The sequence below is a fragment of the Mycena indigotica genome (genome assembly GCF_014461135.1).
Source record: "Mycena indigotica strain 171206Taipei chromosome Unknown Mind.scaff0007, whole genome shotgun sequence".
Lineage (NCBI taxonomy): Eukaryota > Fungi > Basidiomycota > Agaricomycetes > Agaricales > Mycenaceae > Mycena > Mycena indigotica.
Genome location: NW_023503006.1, coordinates 2,611,358 through 2,631,524, shown reverse-complemented (window position 1 = coordinate 2,631,524; position 20,167 = coordinate 2,611,358). Strand labels below are relative to the sequence as shown.

The following is a 20,167-nucleotide window of genomic DNA, read 5'->3' as shown; positions in this document are numbered from 1 at the left end:
ATTGCCGGCGCACGTGAAGCCGCCACAACTTCTCCAAAACCAAGTTGTGAATCATACACAGTCGCACAACTCTTTCGATATGTCTGCCAACGCGAATTCAACGAGATCTCCCAATTGCGGTCACAGCCAACCAGCGGACTTCCCACAACAATGGTGACTGTTTCCCGGGAACAGCAGGATGCTATTCGCAACCTAATGGTACGCTCACTCGCTATGAGTGCTTTATTCAAGTGTTAATGAGCCCAAGCACGACTCTGTGAGCAGCGGAAACTTGCCTCCGCTATACGTGGCTGTTTCCGACCGTAATGGAGAAATCTTCATGCACCAAGAAAGCTCCACCAGCTATTCTCTACCCGAAGACACTGTATTCTGGATCTGTAGCCAGACCAAACTCATTACCTCCGTGAGTTTGGCATTCAACCCAGTTTTCTCACTCATCGCGGAATAGATTGCTGCTCTTCAACTGATTGAGCGAGGAATGATTCAACTCGACACCAGAGTATCGGATATTCTCCCAGAGCTAGCTGAACCATCCGTCCAAGGCTCTCCTGCCAAGCATGAAATAACGTTTGGTCAGCTTCTCAACCATACGAGCGGTCTGAAATACACGACCTCTGGGCCTTCATATGGAGCGCAGGTGTACCAATCGAACTCTGAATTCTTGGCTAAAATCAGAGGATCGGGCCTGCACCAATCTTTGAAGTTCGAGCCAGGAACGGACTGTGAGATTATGTTCGCAACGCACAACTATGTATTGCTCACTCAGTTCCAGTTGCATATGGTTATTCAACTGATTGTATGGGCTTCATCATTGAAAAGCTATCTGGTCAAACGTTGGAACGCTATTTGTGCGCTCTCTTTGTCTGCGGCTTCCATTGACTTATGCCTTGAAGTGAAGATAACATTTTCTCGCCTTTGGGAATCTCATCTGCCTCCTTCTACTTGACACCGGCTCTGAAAGCGCGCTCTTTGCCTTTGCATTTCCGTGATGGAAACAACGAGATTATTCTCTGGGACCACCAGACCGAAATCATCAACCAAGACCCAGAAACGTGTGCGTAGCTCACTCACCGTACATCTCCCACCATTATATCTTCTCAGTGAAGGTTCATCTCGGAGGAGTCGGCTTGTATGCTTCGTTGCAGGACTACCTCGCTCTTCTACGACACCTGCTACAAATCCAAGGTTCGCTCCTTTACCTAGCTATGAAAATCTAAAGCTCATTTTTTATAGCAAACAAGGCAACTCAACCAATCATGAGCAAAACATCGTGCGACGCCTTGTTTGACCCCACGCTCAACGAAAAAGCGGCAAATTCACTGGCTAAGATGCTTGGTCTTGCCACAGGTCAAGTACAGTTCAGCTGTGGCTTAATGATAGAAATGGAGGATAAGACTGGTCGACGCAAGAAAGGCAGTGGCTCATGTATGCTCTACTCCATTTAATATGTCCTCTTGACCCGGTTTTAGGGGCGGGTTATGCTTGCACCTCTCATTTCGTAGACCCAACGACTGGAATTGCGGTTGTCTTTGGTACACAACTTCTGCCATCAGGTGACTATGATTTAGCATATGAACGTCTTTGGATGGAAATCGAGGCTGCCTTGTACAAGGGATTGACGGCGTAGTCTACTCACAAGCAACTCCCCAATTGTCGCATTGTAAAAGTTTCATCCACACTTGCCCGACACCTTCCTCCTCCGTCCCCACTTGCATTCCGTTGTCACGGAGAATATAGTATTCTCGTCCCGGCGTTTGCACAACGGCCAACGCTCCATGCAGAGGTTGACCCTTGCGACGACCGCTTGCTGTGAAATGTAGACTTTCGACGTTGTGATGGCTGAAGAGATCATAAGAATACGATATGCACTAAGAAACTAGGACACATGCGGAGGAAGATACAAGTTGACCCTCGGTTTTGCCGAAGTCCGGGAGGCATGTACCTCGGGAAGCCCTTGAAACTCTTGATCCATCTGGTTTGAAGACATCCACCGGCCGCTCAGACTAGAGATAGCCGTTGGAAAGAAGCTGGAAAGCTGAGCGGGCTCACCTATTGCCCACAACACAAGCTAGCACGTAACGTTCAGCGGTCGATCGCTTGATGCAACCCATTTCGCCCCCTTCTTCCATTCGTTTCAGCCAAATCCGACTGATGCCATGGTCGTATTCTTCGTGGTTCGTCCAGCTCAGGCGTTGGAGAAGCAAGTCAGTCGCGGATCCTTTCTCTTGGGCAGTTTGACTAATGTAAGCAGCCCAGTCAATACGAACCGGGATTCCACTCATTCCTGAGGAGTCTTCTGCTGCCGTGAGTGGCTCGCATGTTTGTTCAAGAACATAGAAAGATTCAGTCTCCTTCCCTGTATGACGGATAGTGATCTTCCACACTTCATCCGAGACCACAGGTTGCGCATCGACAATCTGGCCTTCCCTCCAACCCAATCCGCCTGTTGCTTGATTGTCGCCAACAGAAACTTTGAAAAAATGTCTAGTCAGAATGAAGCTAGAGGGTAACATTTAGAGAGAACGCAGGATGGAAACAAAGCCGAACCGGAGAGCCACAACCAATTGTCGTTCATGATCTGGTGATGTCCACAAGTGTTGTGAGACAATGTTACTTGGGAATAGTCGTCCTAGAAAGCACTGCTCGAAGAGCCTTCTCCGCGTATGGACCTCGGTCAACCGCTCAGACAGATATGGCCACATGTTGATTGTTCGCGCTGCATCAGGGTAGCGAGAGAGGACTTGGGAAAGACGCAGTCCCTTGAAGTGTCGACAAAGATACTGATAAGAGGAGAGATACACTGTAAGTGTGGTTGGAATGATTGATTATTTGCGGGACCACACACATACCTGCGTAACGAAACATGCGGGACACGAGCACGCAACGCCTGAGATCTTGGTCGTCGAGGTAATCAATCGCAAAGGAGAGCAACAGAGCTAATCGAGGAACGCGTTTTCTTTGCGCAATTGAAGGCGGGAAAGAGGTGGATGTTAACTGCTTTTGGAATTCAGCTGAGGCTGGAAAATCCAGATAGAATGGGACATCGTGCGGAGGGCTAGAATTGGTGATCACAGCAGATGCGTCTGAGACAGATGTGCGGGGTTTGGGATTGACTATGAGTGGGATAAATCGTTTACGCGGTGGGTTGACTAGTTTGGTGCTCTCTTGCGTAAAGGGCGATCGTTCAACTTGGGCGACAGGTTTTATTGTCACCTTCGGTAGTCCAGTCTTGGAAACCATTGTGAGTGGCAAGACAGCAGACTTGGCTTTCTTTGCTGGCGCGTCAATCAGTGAAGTCGAAGGTCTTTTCGAAGGGTTGAAAGGTTGAGGGATCTGGTTATTTAGAAGCGAGAGCGCAGAGTTGGAAACGATGTCGGCAATTGGCGCAGAACTCGAGGCGACAACCTTGGACAAAGGCTTCAGTTTTTTCTTCTTGGCCGGGTGCTCGGAGGTTGCGATATTTGGAGTGAGTGTTTGAGTGCCTAACGCTAGAGGATCGTGATTGGTTGGACTGTCCAAAATCGCAACAGATTCAGCGGCATTGCTTGGCTTCCGCTTTCGTTTCTTGGAGGAGTTGGTTGTCGTAGACGATGCACCTTCCGCTGACACTCCACTGGCCGCGTTTCGGTTCTTGTTGGATTTGGCACTGGGGACCAAGTCGCTTGCATCTGTTGATGGGATTGTTTGTGTGGTTTGAGGAGGATCGATGGAATTGGATTCAACAGTTACTGCCTTTGGGGTAGAGATCCTCTGATTCTGGTTCTTCTTGACTTGAATATCGCTCCTTATTGATTCTGTCAGATTAGCGGCCTTGTTCACAGGCTCGACTGTTGACGTGGATGCATTTGCAATTGTCTGGGGACGCGAAGGCGCTGGTACCGGAGTCATTGCAGAAGACGACGACAACGAAGAGACTTGATTCTGCAATACTTTGTCGGGCAATTCGGGAATCTTGAACACAGAATCACCACTGGTCCGATTGATCGACGTGTCATTGGAGGAATGGGAAGAGGATACGGCAGTGGGAGATACGTCTGTAGATAAAACATTCTGGCCCACCAGCTTTTGGATGAGCGCGTTTTTAGGGAGTTTAGAATAGCCTATGATTATTGATTTAAGGGGAGTAGCCTCCGTGGATACAGACTACGCACCTTGCAATTTTTTCTCCTTACAAAGGGCTCTAAGCTGAGACACAGTGAGCTTCTTCAAGTCAGCTTCACTACTGTTTGCCGCCATCGTCGTCTTGAAGCGTTCTCAGTGTGACTGTCGCGTTACCGTGACGGTCAGGATAATTGCCATCACATGATCCCATCAAACCGCAAGATTGCTGAAGACCACCCTGCAAACACGACGAGGGGGCTTATGCGCAGGACTGGACCACAACAATTTCGATTGCGAGTCAGCTTTTGGTCGGGACCGCCATCATCGGTAGCGTTTCGCGTCGAGTCATGTGTCTGCTTGATATAGTCGGACGATTACGGGCTGCTTTTGTCAGCGAAAACCGCTCATTCAACCCAATTTCTCTCCCATTCTGCTCCTCTTCCTATGCGTGAAATAGTCCATCTGCAGATTGGCCAAGTGGGTCCCAGTCTCTTAACCGTGCTCATCTTACATTCCAACCATTCGGTAGTGTGGTAATCAAATTGGTGCGCGCCTACAGTGCGATTGGGACATCAACTGACTACTTGTTAGGATCCCGGTTCTGGGAGACTGTCTCAGACGAGCACGGTCTCGATAAGTCGGGCCACTACATTGGCGCTAGGTAGGTTCATGGCCACATGTTATCCATTTTCACCTCACTTTAAGCAGTGATCAACATACTAGTGATCTACAGTTGGACCGAATTTCCGTGTACTTCAACGAGGTTGGAGCCGCGAAATATGTTCCACGGGCTGTTTTAGTCGACCTTGAGCCTGGCACAATGGGTGTGATCCGGAGTGGCTCTCTTGGCCAGCTATTTCGCCCTGATAATTATGTTTTCGGACAAAACGGAGCTGCCAACAACTGGGCCAAGGGCTGTAAGGACCCATTTAGCTCGCCTATTATATCTCTTATCCCTTTCCAGACTACACAGAAGGCGCAGAATTAGTCGATTCAGTTCTCGATGTTGTCCGCCGCGAAGCCGAAGGCGCTGATTCTTTGCAAGGTTTGTTGCTCTTTTCATCTTTCAGATCTGATTATGCCAACATTTGTCCAGGTTTTCAAGTGACACATTCGCTCGGGGGAGGCACTGGTGCTGGTCTAGGAACACTGATGCTAAGCAAGATTCGAGAAGAGTACCCTGACCGCATGATGTGCACCTTCTCTGTTGTTCCGTCTCCCAAGGTGTCGGATACCGTGGTTGAGGTAAGCTCAAACTCTCTCTGGCAGCGGCACTGATGATCCAAGCCCTACAATGCCACACTTTCGGTACACCAACTTGTTGAAAACTCAGACGAGACTTTCTGCATCGACAACGAGGCCCTGTATGACATCTGCTTCCGTACTCTCAAGTTGGCAAGCCCCAGTCATGATGATCTTAATGCCCTGGTTTCAAACGTTATGTCTGGAGTAACCACCTGCCTACGCTTTCCTGGTCAACTCAACTCTGATCTCCGCAAATTGGCCGTAAATCTTGGTGCGTCGCATAGATCACTCATCACCGCTTTCATTGCTTAACAACCGAAGTTCCGTTCCCTCGTCTTCACTTTTTTATGACGGGGGTTGCCCCTTTGACGGCCACTGGTAGTGCCCAATTCCGTGCTGTCAGTGTGCACGAACTCGCAGCTCAAATGTTCGATGCGAAAAACATGATGACTGCAGTATGTATCTTCCTGTTTGGCAGATCCCAGTTCGGTTATATTTCGTAGGCCGATCCCCGCCAAGGACGATTCCTTACTGCACGTCTTTCATCGGTGTGGCTCTCCTTGAATTTATCGTTTCGTTAGGTCGCCGCACTTTTCCGTGGCAAAGTTTCCATGAAGGACGTCGACGATGAGATGCAGAAGGTTCAGCGCAACAACTCGACATTCTTCATTGAATGGATTCCCAACAACGTTCTCTCAGCCCATTGTGACATCGCACCCCGCGGTAGAAAAATGTCTGTTACTTTCATCGCTAACTCCACTGCAATTCAACAACTCTTCCAACGAGTTAATGAGCAGTTCAAAGCAATGTTCAAACGTAAGGCATTCTTACATTGGTACACCGGAGAAGGCATGGATGAAATGGAGGTGTGCTACATACGTGGTCTTCAGATCAGGCTTGGATCTCAACTTTGCCCTATAGTTCACTGAGGCCGAATCGAACATGCAAGACCTGGTCGCTGAGTATCAGCAATATCAAGATGCTACGTTCGTTTTTCTCGGAGTTGCACTGTGTCTTTTGTGCTGACCTATTGACAGCGTTGATGGCGACGAAGTCGAGAATGATGGCGAGGAGTCTGCTGCGTAGATCTAATTATGGTAATTTATGGACACCAGGATATGCTACTATCGTTGTTTCTCTCAAAGTCTAAACTGAGTGGACAATGCGTGTTTGTTTGGGTCCCGATGCCCGTCATTGCCATACTTGTCGCGAACTCGCTTGGGTTACAGGCTTTACAGCTCGAAGAGCTGATCGTTGCATGTGACCGTAGACGTGACAACTTTAGACGTGACAACTTTCGCAGTCGCAGTTCGACTGCTCTTGGACTGCTCGCAAACCTTTTCTTCGTACCCCGGGACGGCCTTTGCTGTGGCGTGGACACATCACAAGTTGAACTTGATGCTGATTTGATTGTTTTGAAGATGGTCCCGCCCTCCGGTACCCATTGACAATTATGCCTGAGTACTGCAAAACTCTCTCAGAAGCTGTGTCCACAACAGATCAGAATCATGGATAGTGCCGTTTCTAGTCGACTTCGTGTAGGCACTCTCCAAGCTCCCACGTTCTATTCGTGGCCTTCGCAACATAACACCAAGCCGTGGTCAATGAGAGCAGCGTCCTCGACTAGCTCCTCTCATCGCATTGTGGGGGCATCTAATCCTCATCGAATACCCACTCTTTCGAATCATACGTTATCCAACCCTGGATTGGCAATTGACGCTCAGCTGCCGGGACTCCAAATATATCGCATGGGCTATAAAACAGACTCGCCCTCGGGGACTTTTATTTCCTGACTCCCGCCCGACTCACCCATCATGTCTTCGGCAATCCCTGCGACGGTAGAAAACCCCGTAGTGCTCGATCTCTCCGCCTCCTACGGCGCTCTTATCATTGCCGCTTATATTTCATGCGCTTTGTGGGGAATCAATGTCATGCAGTCGTAGGTGGCACTACGCACGAAAATCTATTTACTAATCGAGTACAGTTACATGTACTATTGGAAGTCCGTTATTCGTCGAATTGCAGTTTCTCGATATTCATTTATTCAGCTATCCGGAGGATTCATGGCAGAAGAAGACTTTGGCAGGTTTGCTGTTCATTCCCGGTACTCATGGCTTACTCCGCCCAGGTTGCTTTCCTTCTGTACCGGTCACACTTGCCTTAAAAATGTTCCAACGTTGTCAACAGACTAGTAGACACGGCTCATAAGGTCCTAATCACCAAAGTTCGTGAGTGCATATTCACCAAGCTGCTTATAACAAAGCTCACTTAACGTTCAGCGTTTTTCACCTTGATTCAAAATTGGGGTCGGGTGTCCGCCGTCCTTGCATCGCCAGTGTCAGTGACGTTTCCATGTATGTAATGTTTGTTTGTTCATGGGGAGGTTATTCCAGAGAAGCTCTAGTAAGTTTGGAACCCTGCCTCACACTCCATTTCTGAACATAAAACAGCACGAGGCGTGGGTTGGCGTGAGTTTTTATTTGAGCTGGTCATCCGTTCTGACTGAAATGCAGTCCATTATCGTTCTTTGCGTACAACTCTACTATCTTCATCGCATCGCACGATGTCGGGCTTCGTTCCCTCCTTTTCCTAGCCTTGTTCTCAACGAGCGGCAGTTGCATCAACTACTCGACATGCCCACACTTGGTATTATTGGCTGGCGTTGATTGTGCTGGTAAAAGATTCCCCCCTCGTCAACGATCTTTGACTCGGTCACTCCAGGTAGCTCTCTCGATCCTACAAGTTCGTAAGTGAGGATGCTTTGAGCCAATTAACATATTGAACTTGTTGTGTAGCGTTGACTGCTGGTGGGTGTTTAATCTTGATCGTGTGTTTCGCCCAACCTTACCGTTCCAGCCTATTGCGCCTTCTCCATCAACAAGTCCAACATTTTTATCCCCATCAACCTTGCAAGTTTGCTTGCTCCCATAGAAATGGAATTGAAGGATCTGATGACATTCCAGCGCATCAAACGGACGGGATTGGTGGCTGCAGCTATCGTCGATGTGGTCATCACGATAGCGATGTCTTTCCTCTTGAAGGATTCGCATGCGATTGACGGCGTGTACAGGTCTAAGAGGTCAAGAAACCATCAAGTTCACCTTTACCTCCAGCTGATCAAAGATTTCCAGAACTTCACGCACCATCCGACGGTTGACCATTATCATCATCAACACCGGCTTGGTCACTGCTGTTGTTGCTGTCGCATCGCTTATTCTGGTGAGTCTTTAACTTCCCTTCAGTCTATCCAGTACAAACCAGTTAGGACGAAACTGCGAGTGGAACCGACTTCTATACCGCAATCGCGCAGTACCCACAATGCTCGATCTACTTCTCCACTCTTCTTGCGAATCTTAACGCCAGACATTATGTTGGCGGTACGCTTGAAGTTTCCAACATCGAAGACCTGCAATTTGCGACGACTACTCGGAGTCGGCGGGATACTGAAAGTGCCGGAGATAGAATTGTGTTGGGCCAGCTCAAGTCAGTTGGTAACTCCAGTGGTTCAGAGACCACACAGGCCGCGAGTAAGAGGCAGGATGAGAAGGATGGCGTCGTTGTCATCGAGTGATCAAGCGTGGGAATATTATGTATCATTCTTCCCAGTTTGCGACCAACGCCCTCGACTGGAAATTCTGTCCATAAACTCTCACCTATTTATAATCCGCCATCATGTTCGTTGACGCATAAAGGCCGTTTGAAACTAGAACCTGACCCCCATGGCGAAACAACCCCCCACGCGTATCGGTTCCTTCAGCGAGAAGTGGCCGCCGAAGCCTACATGGCACGTCGAAGATGTCCCTGACCTTTCGGGAAAGACTCTACTTGTTACTGGTGGTTCAGCTGGGATCGGAAAAGAGACTTGTCGGGTGTGTCTTTCGTTGCATTGCGGCGACTATCTCTCACACAGTCGAAGGTCCTGGTTGAGCGCAATGCCAAAGTCTACCTTGCAACACGGTCAAAAGACAAGGCAGAATCTGCGATCGCAGACATTTGCAAGACGACTGGCAAGAATAACATCCACTTTTTACACTTGGACCTCGCAGACCTCGATTCTGTGCGAAGATGTGCAGAGGAATTCAATTCCAAAGAAAAGGAACTCCACGCTCTTGTCCACAATGCGTATGTCTCTTGTGTCGTGCTCTCGAATCAGCTCAACCATTACTATAGTGGTGTTCTATACGCTCCCGCAATAGGCCCCTTGACGAAGCAACAATGGGACATTCAATTCGGAGTACATGTTCTTGGACCCTTCTTGCTCACTCAACTTCTGCTTCCCACTCTCCTGCGGACTGCAAAAGGCGAAATTTCTGGGACTCCGTGTCGAGTCCGTGTCGTGGCAGTCTCCTCAGACGCACATGAAATGACGGCGCCAAAAGAGGGCATAGTTTGGGACTCGCTTCAGAAAGGCGATGCTTCCTTGCGCGCTCGGAAGAAGCTGACTGGAACGAGATTATATGGTCAGAGCAAACTGGCGAGTTGGTTTATGACCAACGTACTCCATTTGATAACACAGCCGTTTCAGGGCATGGTGCTGGTATCGTCAGAGCTAGCGCGACGATACGGTGACCAAGGCATAGTGGCCATATCTTTGCATCCAGGTATGCCTTCATACGAAGCTGGTACTGCTAACTCCTTTATATCAGGTGGCGTCAAATCTGAACTAATGCGTAATGTCAATCCAGTGGTGGCTTGGATTGTGGAGAAAATTCGAATATACCCAGTGTCGCTCGGCGTCTTGACCTCGCTGTATGCTACAACTTCGGAGGAGGCGTTAGACTTGAATGGAGAGTATCTGACTGCTTGGGCACGCCGTCAAGTGCCCAGTAAGCATGCTCAGAATCCAGAGCTGGCGGCCAAGTTATGGAAGTGGTGTGAGGACCAAGTAGTAGTCTAATTTCTGCGCATGTATTAATAGACATAATCAGCACGTGATCTCGACGGGCGCTCCGAGTGTTTTGTGCTCAATTTGTGCTCCACCATAATGGTCTTTTGCGCCAACGTCGGGCTACTCGACCTTCATGAAGCCTGCATGCGCAGCGTCTGGGCTGCAATCACTCCCTCAGCAATCGTGGTGGTTTTTTGTGCCGTCAGATTTTCTCCACGGCTTCCAGAGTTCGTAATTCATCGATTACACACATCCCAAACCCTGTTCCAGCAATTTTTAACACTGCAGGAAGCAGAACAGCTAATTACCTCGGAAACAGACGATGAAGTTGCGCCGCAGCTTAACCTACCTGTCTGGCGCCCCCTCCTCACAGTTGTTGGGCTCGCCCAATGTGTCGTCTGGGTTGCCGTTGCAGCCTACTCATTTGCCATCGAAGACTCAGCGCTGTCGGGACTACTTCAGCTACTTCTTAGCGCATCCTGGTTTTACACCGTCATGCGGGCCATAACACATCCCGCCGCAACTCCTCCATATGACCTCTTTACGCTCTACTGTCTATTCACTATAACAAGCCTTCTACAGCTAGGGGGATACGTGTTTGAGCATGCGGTAGATCTTGTCCCGCTCCCTAGCTCCGCAATTCTCGTCGGTTTAGCGTTGAACCTGGCGAGCACTCTGGCCGTTTTGACTGCGGTGTTGACGATGCCGCTTGGTGTCCCGAGCCAAAGGGTTGACGTTCGACAAATTGTGCGTACCTCCTGTCTCTCGCCGATACCTGCCTGAGAGTAAACTTAGGGTATAACTCTGACAACGGAGGACTACGCTCCTCTTTGGCAATGGATCATATTCAGCTGGATATACCCACTTGTTCGCAAGGTATTCGGGGAATTGAATGCTCTTCTTCTACTCAATCTATTCAGGGCACATATTCCACGCTGGATTATCAAGATGTGTGGCAACTCAGTCCGACTCTTCAGTCACGACCCGTCTTTTCGAAATTTTCGACCTTCAAGTAAGTGACTCATTTGAGCACTTTCACGTAGTCTTATCTGTCAGACTTCCGACGCTTCTGCAACGCCTTTGGAAAGCGAACTCTTTCGATATAATGTACGTCGGCCGCTGGCACGAGCAATCAACACCTTGTAACTCATCAAAGAAAGATTAGACTTCGTGCTTACCCTCGTTGCTGTTATATTCAGCTATGCTGGTCCATTTTGCCTCAAGTGAGCAGATTTTTTTGGTGCTTCTGGACACCAACGCCTTTTTGTTGTCAGACGAATTCTCGATTCTATTGACAAAGAAGTGCCGACACGACGCGACAAAGGTACTGCCTACATCTATGCGTTCCTAATGCTGGTGTTTGTTGTTCTGAAGGTCTGTTCACGATATTCTCATTTCGCTTTCTCTAATTCGCTCATAGGCACAAGTTGACCTACAACATCTGTACCTCAGCCGCCGGGCGGCGACCCGCATCCGTGTCGAGCTTATAGCAGCGATCTACGACAAAGCCCTCAAACGCAAGGACTATGCTGGCTTGATCGACAAAGATAAGGCTCGGGCTGCGGCGGAAGCCAAAGTTCGCAGCGAAACCAAGCAGAAACGGGCGCGACATGACGAAAAGGCGGATGACCCCAAGAGCGGGGCCGATGTCGGGAAAATTGTCAATCTCATGGCCGGGGATCAGACTCGAGTGTCTACCATCGTTAGTGGCGCGTTCAACATCTACGGTGCGGTAAACTTGAGATGCATGAGACAACATTTGACTTGTTTATAGGCGCACCCATGGAAATTCTTGTCGGGAGCTGGTTTCTGTACGTTCTGCTGGGGTAAGGAGAATCTCAAAGTTGGTGATTATATGCTGATGTCACTACAGCTGGAGTGCATTTGCTGGATTCATTGTGCTCCTTGTTGGCTGGCCTCTCAATAGCTATGTAGCACGAAGACGTGTTCGAATGCACAAAGGTGAATTAAAGGCGCGGGATGGGCGGATGAGTGTGATCAATGAACTGATTGGTGCTGTGAGAAATTTGGAAGATCTCTCCGCATCCATTTTAACCAACTTCCAGGTTAAATTCATCAAGTTTTTTGCATGGGAAGAGCGTTGGATCCAACGTAGCCTTGACGCTCGAGAAATCGAGATGAAGTGGATGATCAAATGTGGACTTCATGACCTTTTTTCACGAATCGTCGACTTACACCTCTCAGCTAGACTCAATTCGATGTTGTTCAACTTGATCTGGCTACTCGCCCCAATAGCAATGTCCACCATCTCTTTTCTCACATTTGTTTTGCTTGGAAACAAATTGACTGTTGGAACGGCGTTCACGGTGAGCTCTTGAACCATGCATTCCTCTCCAGCTCATCTCTGATAGTCAATTACTCTGTTCTCTATGATCCGCTCACCCATGAATATAATTCCTGCCTGGGTGGTACGCTTTTTGCAGGTAATTCCACGCTTCAGTTCTTTTTCTTTTTCTTGACTACCGGATAGACTCGTGTTGCCCTCAATCGCATCGCTGTGTATCTAGATGAGGAAGAAGTTTCCGCTCAAGTGTCTTCCCTTAAACAGGATGCTATCGTTCCCCATCTTCATGGTGTTGAAAATGAAGGACTGGGTCTTGAAAACGCGTCCCTGCGCTGGAATGAACTGCCGGAAGAAGAAGTTTTACCTCTCAAAGGTACCCCCCCTTCATCGACGAGCGGCAACACGACTGCACTAGGAGATGAAGTGAATAGGTTTGAACTGCGTGATATTTCTGTTATCTTCCCTGAGGGGCAACTATCGATGATAACTGGACCTACTGCAAGGTGCGTATTCTTTTCGCGGAAACGCACGGTGTCAAGTCCCGAATAACATTCTCACAGTGGTAAAACTGCTTTGCTCGTATGTGCTGATTATAAAACTTTGACTATTCCCTAATTGACTGGTGCTAGATGGCGTTGCTTGGCGAAATGACCCTTCTTCCTGGTGGGCGCATCGTCATGTCAAAGAATCGCTCTCGCGTCGATGAACACGGCAATATTTATGGTATATCCTATGCCGCTCAGACTCCTTGGCTCCGTCATCAATCCATACGCGAAAACATCTTGTTCGGGTACCCATACGACGAAGCCCGCTATAACCAAGTGTTAGAGTGTTGCGCTCTGCAACCGGATCTGGATGTACTTGAGGATGGTGATGCAACTGAGATCGGAGCAAGAGGAGTTGTCTTGTCTGGAGGCCAAAAAGCAAGGTGAGAATGTAGTGCCGTTATCTATAGCTTATCTGACTTGGCTTTCAGGGTCGCATTGGCTCGTGCAGTATATGTTCGCAGCAAATATGTCCTTCTCGACGACCCACTCAGTGCTGTTGTGCGTTGTATTTGCATTTCTACTCATCCTACTTATTCTTATTCCTGAAATTAGGACAGCCATACTGCGCGCTTTCTATTCGAACATTTGTTGTGCGGTCCTCTGCTCGCAAATCGCACAGTTGTTTGTCCCTTATCTTATCGTTAGATCAGATCACTTTGATGATCATCAACAGATCCTCGTGACACACCATGTCGACCTAGTGCTGCCTGGTGCGCGTTACCTCGTTCGAATGTTGGATGGACGAATCGACATACAAGGGGCTGTAGAGGACCTCAGAGCGCTTAACGTCCTAGAGAATATTGCCCAAGACGCTCACACCAAGGCCGAAGTTTTGGATTCCGTCATCACTGAACCGGTTGTCAGCATAGATCGTCTAGACACACTCAAGACAGCAGGGAAACCACGCAAGCTAGTCAAAGAGGAACACAGGGCAGTTGGAAGTGTCAAGTGGAATATTTATAACTCTTACCTGAAAGCGTCCTCTTATTGGACATGGGGATTCCTCCTCTTTGCAGTTATCGTCAGCCAACTTTTGAGTGTTGGCGAAAAGCTGTGGATCAAGGTTTGGTGCATTACATGACTTTTTCGACTACTAACAAACAAATTTCTCAGACATGGGGCTCAGCATATGAACACAACAGCACTGTCCCTCAAGTTAACGAAAACTTTCCATACCTTGTCATGCATCATTTTGATCGGGCACCTACCTTCTCTCATGTGGCTGTCAAGACTGGGTTTGAAGACGTCAAATGGCCCAATGCTGCTAATCACCCGCTTTTCTATGTCGGAATATATGCTGCAATCTGCCTAGCCACTGCCTTTATGACGCTGTGTTCAATTGCTACCCAATTTACGGGAGCGTTGAGGGCCTCGCGCATTCTATTCAAGTAAGCATTTTCCAGTGAGATTGATTTGCTGGTTTCTCACGCGGCCGCAGACAACTTTTGTTCTCTGTCGTGCGCGCAACCTTCCGGTACACTTTCTCTTACCGAGGCTCTGGTTTTCCACCTGATCGCGAACTTAGATTCCATGACACCACCCCAGTCGGGAGAATGCTCAATAGGTTTGGACTTGACATGGAGAAAATCGATCAAGATCTTGCCGCGTCGCTTCAAACCGTGAATACATCTCTTGCAGGATTTTTCGCTTCTGTGATCACGATCACGTGAGTATCAACATTTTCTTGGTACTATCCTTGACGCGCGTTTTAGGGTTGTTTTTCCCGCATTCCTTTTTCCTGCTATTGCTTTAGGCTATGTTTACTACCGTCTTGCGCTTGGATATTTGAACACGGGACGTGATCTCCGTCGGATGGAGTCCAACAGCCGCTCTCCCATTTATTCGGATTTTGGTGAACTACTGGAGGGAATAGTGACCGTTCGAGGTGAATTTCCGCTCTTTCAATGACGATACCTACTCAGCTACGTGTAGCATTCTCCGTAGAACCGCGGTTCTTGGAAGGCCTACACAATCGTATCGACACAGCGACCAAGATGTGGTATACATTTTGGTAGGTGTTTGCAAGAGGTGTCGAAGTTTCAACCATCTAATTCACACAGGATGACCAACAGATGGCTTCTTCTCAATTTCGACTGTCTTGGTGGGCCTGTTTCCATCGGCATGACATGACTTATGAGCTTATGATCTTGTCAGGCGGTATCGTTAGTTACAGTGTTCCAGAACTGGGTTTACGACAAGCTTAAGCGCGTCTTTAGGCAGTATTCATCACAGCTGTTCTCTCAATCTCGCTGCTGGAGAATGATGCTGGTATAGCAGGACTAGCACTAACGGTCAGTCCACTTCAGTCATATCAGATTAAACTCACCTCGTCTTTAAGAGTGCTGTTAATTTCACTAATGCAATCTACTGGGCCTGTAGAAACTGGACGACTCTGGAAGTGAGTCCAACTTGTCATCTGCAGGTCGTGCACCCTCAAATCCGACATCTAGGTTGACCTCAAGTACATAAATCTCGTTGAACCTGCCCACAACGTTGCTCATTTTATGCAGTTCTGTGGAACGAGTGGTGGAATATCTCCAACTGCCTCAAGAGCCTCCTGCCGTGATAGAATCCAATCGGCCTCCGGCTTACTGGCCATCCTCTAGCACTGAACAATTGGTGCAAGTTGAAAATCTGGCCGTCAAATATTCACCCGAGCTTCCGTCTGTGTTGCATGACGTGACATTCACGTTAAGAGCCGGTGAAAGAGTTGGGCTTATCGGGCGGACGGGCAGCGGGAAGAGCACGCTTGCTATGAGTTTACTCCGTTTCGTGCGTGGACCACAACCCGGCTATGATTTGCCCTTAAACGATCACAGATCGATCCAGTTAGTGGTCGTGTTGTCATTGACGGAATCGATATAAGCACCATCGGCGTCAATGGTATGAGGCTTGTTTTGGTCTTTGCTATGTTTGCTAATGTTACAAAGATCTGCGTTCGAGGATCGTCAGTTCACCACACAAAGTAGAGAGTGACTGATTGCTCACCACATTGCAGACATTTATTCCTCAAGACGCTACCTTGTTCTCTGGTACACTGAGGGACAATTTAGATCCCTTTGGAGAACATGATGACGTCAGCTGTATAGACGTTTTATATCGCGTCCATCTTCTCAGCGACAGCCCTCGAACCTCTCGAGGTGCATCCCGTGGTCAGTCTGCGACAGCGACACCTCATTCATCACGACCGCCATCAATATTAGAAAGCGCGACGGACGTTTCCCTGCTCAGCAGCGAGACAGAAGCAAAACCAAGTATTACCCTGAACACGCAGGTTTCTGCTGGGGGAAGCAACTTCTCTCAGGGCCAGCGACAGCTTATTGCTATGGCGCGGGCACTGTTGCGCCGCAGTTCTGTGGTTGTAATGGACGAAGCAACATCCAGTGTCGATTTCGAGACTGACGCAAAGATTCAGAACACAATCAGACAGGAATTTACTGGCTCGCTTTTGATCACTGGTGTGTTTGATCAACGGACGCTTCACAAGATGGATAAACTCACTTCTTTGCAGTGGCGCATCGTCTCAGAACTATCATCGACTATGACCGGCTTGTGGTGCTTGACCATGGCAAGGTTGTAGAGCTAGATACACCCTTTAAACTCATACAGAAGGAAGACGGTGTCTTTCGTAGTATGTGTCTCAACAGCGGCTCATTCGCAGAGTTAGAGACTGCAGCACGCCTGAAGGCTGAGGTAACCGGACGAATGTAGTTGTTCAGTCTATGTAACACGAAGCAATATATCACCAAATGGTTCCCGCAGTGTTTCTTTCACCCAGTTTACGTCTGACTTGTGCACCAGAGAAATTGACACCTTCAAAGAACTTGAAGTCAGTGTCGAAGCTAAAACTGCAATTTCGCTAGTCTCGGGACGATAGTTCTGAATAGAAAGTTGTCGTAAGGCAGGGATAAAGGGTGCATTCGATGCCATTTGCACAAACAGCAAAGCAAGGGAGCCCAGTGGCCAGTCTATGTGGACGATTTCGAGGCTTGGGTTAATGCTGAGCATTTGCAGGATTGCGTCAGTATTCATGTGTCGCAGACAGATAGAACGGATGGTCCACGACGAGCGCTCTCCTAAGCTGACGCCTCTAAGTATGGCTGCATTGGAGTTGAGGCCATTGAGTTCCAGCGAATCAAGCTTCGGGAGAACAAGGAATGGGAATAGTGTGCGATCGGCACTGGTGACCAGGCGAAGTGTATGAAGGTGGGCAAGAGTTAACAGAGCTGGGGGATGGAGAAGGTCGCGATCCCATTCTAGCTCTGCTATGAGCTCCTCAAGTCTGGATGCGCGTCGCAGTATTTCGAGGCACGAATAGGCCGAGCTCGATGATGCCCGAAACTCCAAATGTGTAATTAGCTCGATGGGAATATATTCTACAGAGCTAAGAGTTGCATTGGATAGTGTGAGATGCCGCAGCAAGGTTGCGGAGACGAAGACACTCGGGGGTGTTACAACTCTCCGTTGGGGCAAGAACTCGAGAATCAGACTTTCTAGGCTGCTGCACTGGAATTCGGACGGAAAGGATGCAGACTCTTGGATGGGAATGTCCAGGGCACGTATTCTCGGCGAGAAGGGTGCGAGAAGGGCAAATATCGTGTCGATTTGGTGTCGGTGGAAAGCGTTGCTGACGTAGATGTCAAGAAGTGTGTTTCCAGAGCGTGAAAGCCATAGAGGGAGGAGTTGGAAAAGGTCCCGGATTCTCTGGTTGCTTATATTGGCGCCAACGGGTGGGTAGATACGAATGACACCCCAGAGCTCTGGCAGACGGAGGGCCAGCGCCCGCCAGCTGGAACAGACACTTGCAAGAACAAGTGGTCCAGTTCTGAGTCTGCTACTCGAGCCAATCCGAGGCGGTTCAAGCGCTACGAAATGGACGAATACAAGGCTCGCAAGTTCTGGAGGAAGTGATTGCATTGTAGTAGTGGGTGACATCACGGCCCTCAAGTTCCTTCAGGCTCTCATAGCCAAGTAGCTAAGTCACCCCCAAACCTGTGATAAATCTACTCTACTTTTAACACGAAGCAATCTCGATCCCGGGGACTGAACACTTGTGTTAATATCAATGTTTTCACCAAACTTCAGTATTTCATTGACCCAGTCAACATCCAACTTGTTCACGAAAGTCAACGAGACGTCCTTCAGAGAACTTGTAGGACTCGATTCGAGAGCGTTGAGGGTCGAGGATAGAACGGCGATTTCGTCTCTCGCGGGGCGGTAGTTCTGGATAGAAAGCAATCTCAAGGCTGGGATAAATAGCTGGGGTGAAGCCATCTGCTCAAACAAGCGAGCAAGCGAGTCGAGTGGCCAGTCGAGCTCTATCGCTTCAAGACCCGTATTTGCGACAAGGACATGAAGAATGGATATGCAATTCATGTGCCGCAAACGGACGGACCTCAGAGTCCATGAAGAGCGTTCGCCAAGAGCGTCAACTCTGATGAGGGCCAACTCCTTGTTGCTGCCATTGATTTCTATTCGCTTTAGTTTCGGCAAGACGAGATATGGAAGTAGACTGCGGCCGACTGGGGTGACGAGACAGAGCGTGTGGAGATGGGAAAGAGTCAAGAGTGGCGGTAGGTGTAAGGGCAACCCCGGAGGCCTGAGATCAAGGTCCTAGCAGGGGAGGATCCAAAGCGTGAACATTGGTAAGCGAATACAAATGAAGCTGACCTAGCAGGGGAGGATCCAAAGAGAAGAAACTCTGAGGGTCCGCCTGCTAGGTAGCTGACTATATACTGCTTGTCCATAGCTGCCGCTGTCGGGCACAGAAGGCCTGGGCGGCGTCGCAGGCGAGGTCCCAGGGCGACCGTCGGGAGGGCGTTGACGGATCGGTGATTGTGCGGGCGAGATGGAGGGCCAGACCGGAGTCGGAACCGGAATCGGGCGCGTCTCCGGGCCGAAAGGGAGGTTCCCCTGACATCACCCCCCCCTTTGAATGCGGCGTCTCGACGCATAGACCGGAACAGAATCGAGTCGAAGGTCGCGGAGGTGATGTGTCGTGGCTTGCCAGGGTACTTACAATAGAACTCCGCAATTTTCTCCGGGGCGAAGACACAGTCGAAGCAGACCCACTGGTCGTGCGATGCGTCATAGCCTTTCCATCTGATGAAGTAGTTCAGCCGTTTATACCTCACCCTTGCGTCCAAGATTTCCTCTACTTCCCACTCCAGGACTCCGTCCTCGAGGTCCAGAGGGGGCTGGTCGTAGCCGGGGCGTCCGTCGAAGGGGTCGTCCTGGGCGAGCTCGAGCTTGACGACGGGAAGACCGGGTGGAGCTTCGAGTAGCGCGGAGGGAGGTCGAGCTTGTAGGCACCTTTGCTGATCTCCACGACTATCTTGAATGGTCCAAGGTGGCGGTGGGAGAACTTTTCCGAGGGGCGAGTCGTCCTGATGTCAGAGGCATCCAGCCAAACACAGCTCATTCACTCAGGAATACTAATAAAAACGTGGCTACTGGTGAAGGGCTGTACTCATAAAACCTGGGGAAGGGCTCAAGGGTCACAAATGTCACACTTTTTAAAAAACCATTTTATTCATTTTTGGGTGTTAGATCATAGTATTGATGATGGGATTGATGGCATCAAGATAAAGTGATCAATGTGGAACGATTTTTGATGGACATCAGTATAATTGATGGCTATGTCAGGATACATCAATTTTAGCCTAATTAGGGTGTATACCTTTGCCCTAGATCACAGGCCTACCTAGATGTTTATCCGGGTCTTCGGCCTGAAAAAATGGTGATTTGCCTTTCCATATCTGGTAATATCTTAGTCATAGCTGTCAAACTCATTGAGATATTCACAATTGATTGAATGTCACATTTTTTGTCACAGTACTCCGGCCATGGCTGGCATGAGCTCCCCCAGGTTTTATGAGTACAGCCCTTCACCAGTAGCCACAGTTTTATTAGTAAAACTGAGTGCACATCCTGCCTATGGAGTTGGATCGCACCAGGGCTCGGGGTGCCCCTCGTCGTGCCTGCTTCAGGTGCGGCGACCCAAACCATCTCGCCCGGGATTGCCCCCTCCCCGCCGATGTCCGCTCGATGGACATCCTCGACGAGGTGATCCAACAACTC

At 49.1% G+C, this 20,167-nt stretch overlaps 4 protein-coding genes across 4 annotated transcripts; 3 read left to right on the top strand and 1 right to left on the bottom strand.

Annotated features, from left to right (window-relative positions):
* Nucleotides 1-48: 48 nt before the first annotated feature.
* On the top strand, nucleotides 49-1,627 carry MIND_00860500 (Acyltransferase mlcH; the record flags this gene model as incomplete). The annotated part of the gene is made up of 8 exons (XM_037365267.1): nucleotides 49-198; nucleotides 248-403; nucleotides 449-722; nucleotides 773-848; nucleotides 894-1,054; nucleotides 1,102-1,185; nucleotides 1,234-1,425; nucleotides 1,470-1,627. The coding sequence occupies exons 1-8, from the start codon at nucleotides 151-153 to the stop codon at nucleotides 1,625-1,627; spliced, it is 1,149 nt and encodes a 382-aa protein (XP_037218509.1). The 5' UTR covers nucleotides 49-150.
* A 2,918-nt stretch (nucleotides 1,628-4,545) lies between these two features.
* Nucleotides 4,546-6,432, top strand: MIND_00860300 (Tubulin beta chain; the record flags this gene model as incomplete). Its single annotated transcript, XM_037365266.1, has 12 exons — nucleotides 4,546-4,578; nucleotides 4,631-4,646; nucleotides 4,693-4,762; nucleotides 4,810-5,018; nucleotides 5,066-5,146; nucleotides 5,198-5,346; nucleotides 5,389-5,617; nucleotides 5,668-5,801; nucleotides 5,850-5,894; nucleotides 5,928-6,212; nucleotides 6,268-6,332; nucleotides 6,384-6,432. 12 exons carry the CDS (start codon nucleotides 4,546-4,548, stop codon nucleotides 6,430-6,432), a joined length of 1,365 nt encoding a protein of 454 aa, XP_037218508.1.
* Nucleotides 6,433-9,065: 2,633 nt separating this feature from the next.
* Nucleotides 9,066-16,798, top strand: MIND_00860200 (ABC bile acid; the record flags this gene model as incomplete). Its single annotated transcript, XM_037365265.1, has 34 exons — nucleotides 9,066-9,215; nucleotides 9,263-9,468; nucleotides 9,517-9,947; nucleotides 9,993-10,220; nucleotides 10,275-10,981; nucleotides 11,030-11,110; nucleotides 11,155-11,246; nucleotides 11,291-11,341; nucleotides 11,395-11,457; nucleotides 11,509-11,608; nucleotides 11,655-11,961; nucleotides 12,009-12,060; nucleotides 12,108-12,252; nucleotides 12,301-12,561; nucleotides 12,607-12,678; nucleotides 12,726-13,042; nucleotides 13,100-13,118; nucleotides 13,169-13,467; nucleotides 13,516-13,585; nucleotides 13,640-13,708; nucleotides 13,761-14,150; nucleotides 14,201-14,475; nucleotides 14,526-14,753; nucleotides 14,800-14,972; nucleotides 15,010-15,098; nucleotides 15,148-15,249; nucleotides 15,304-15,378; nucleotides 15,426-15,485; nucleotides 15,538-15,548; nucleotides 15,598-15,859; nucleotides 15,907-15,970; nucleotides 16,018-16,034; nucleotides 16,086-16,545; nucleotides 16,599-16,798. 34 exons carry the CDS (start codon nucleotides 9,066-9,068, stop codon nucleotides 16,796-16,798), a joined length of 6,126 nt encoding a protein of 2,041 aa, XP_037218507.1.
* A 9-nt stretch (nucleotides 16,799-16,807) lies between these two features.
* MIND_00860100 (Beta-lactamase domain-containing protein) lies at nucleotides 16,808-18,004 on the bottom strand (the record flags this gene model as incomplete). The annotated part of the gene is made up of 1 exon (XM_037365264.1): nucleotides 16,808-18,004. The coding sequence occupies one exon, from the start codon at nucleotides 18,002-18,004 to the stop codon at nucleotides 16,808-16,810; it is 1,197 nt and encodes a 398-aa protein (XP_037218506.1).
* Nucleotides 18,005-20,167: the final 2,163 nt, after the last annotated feature.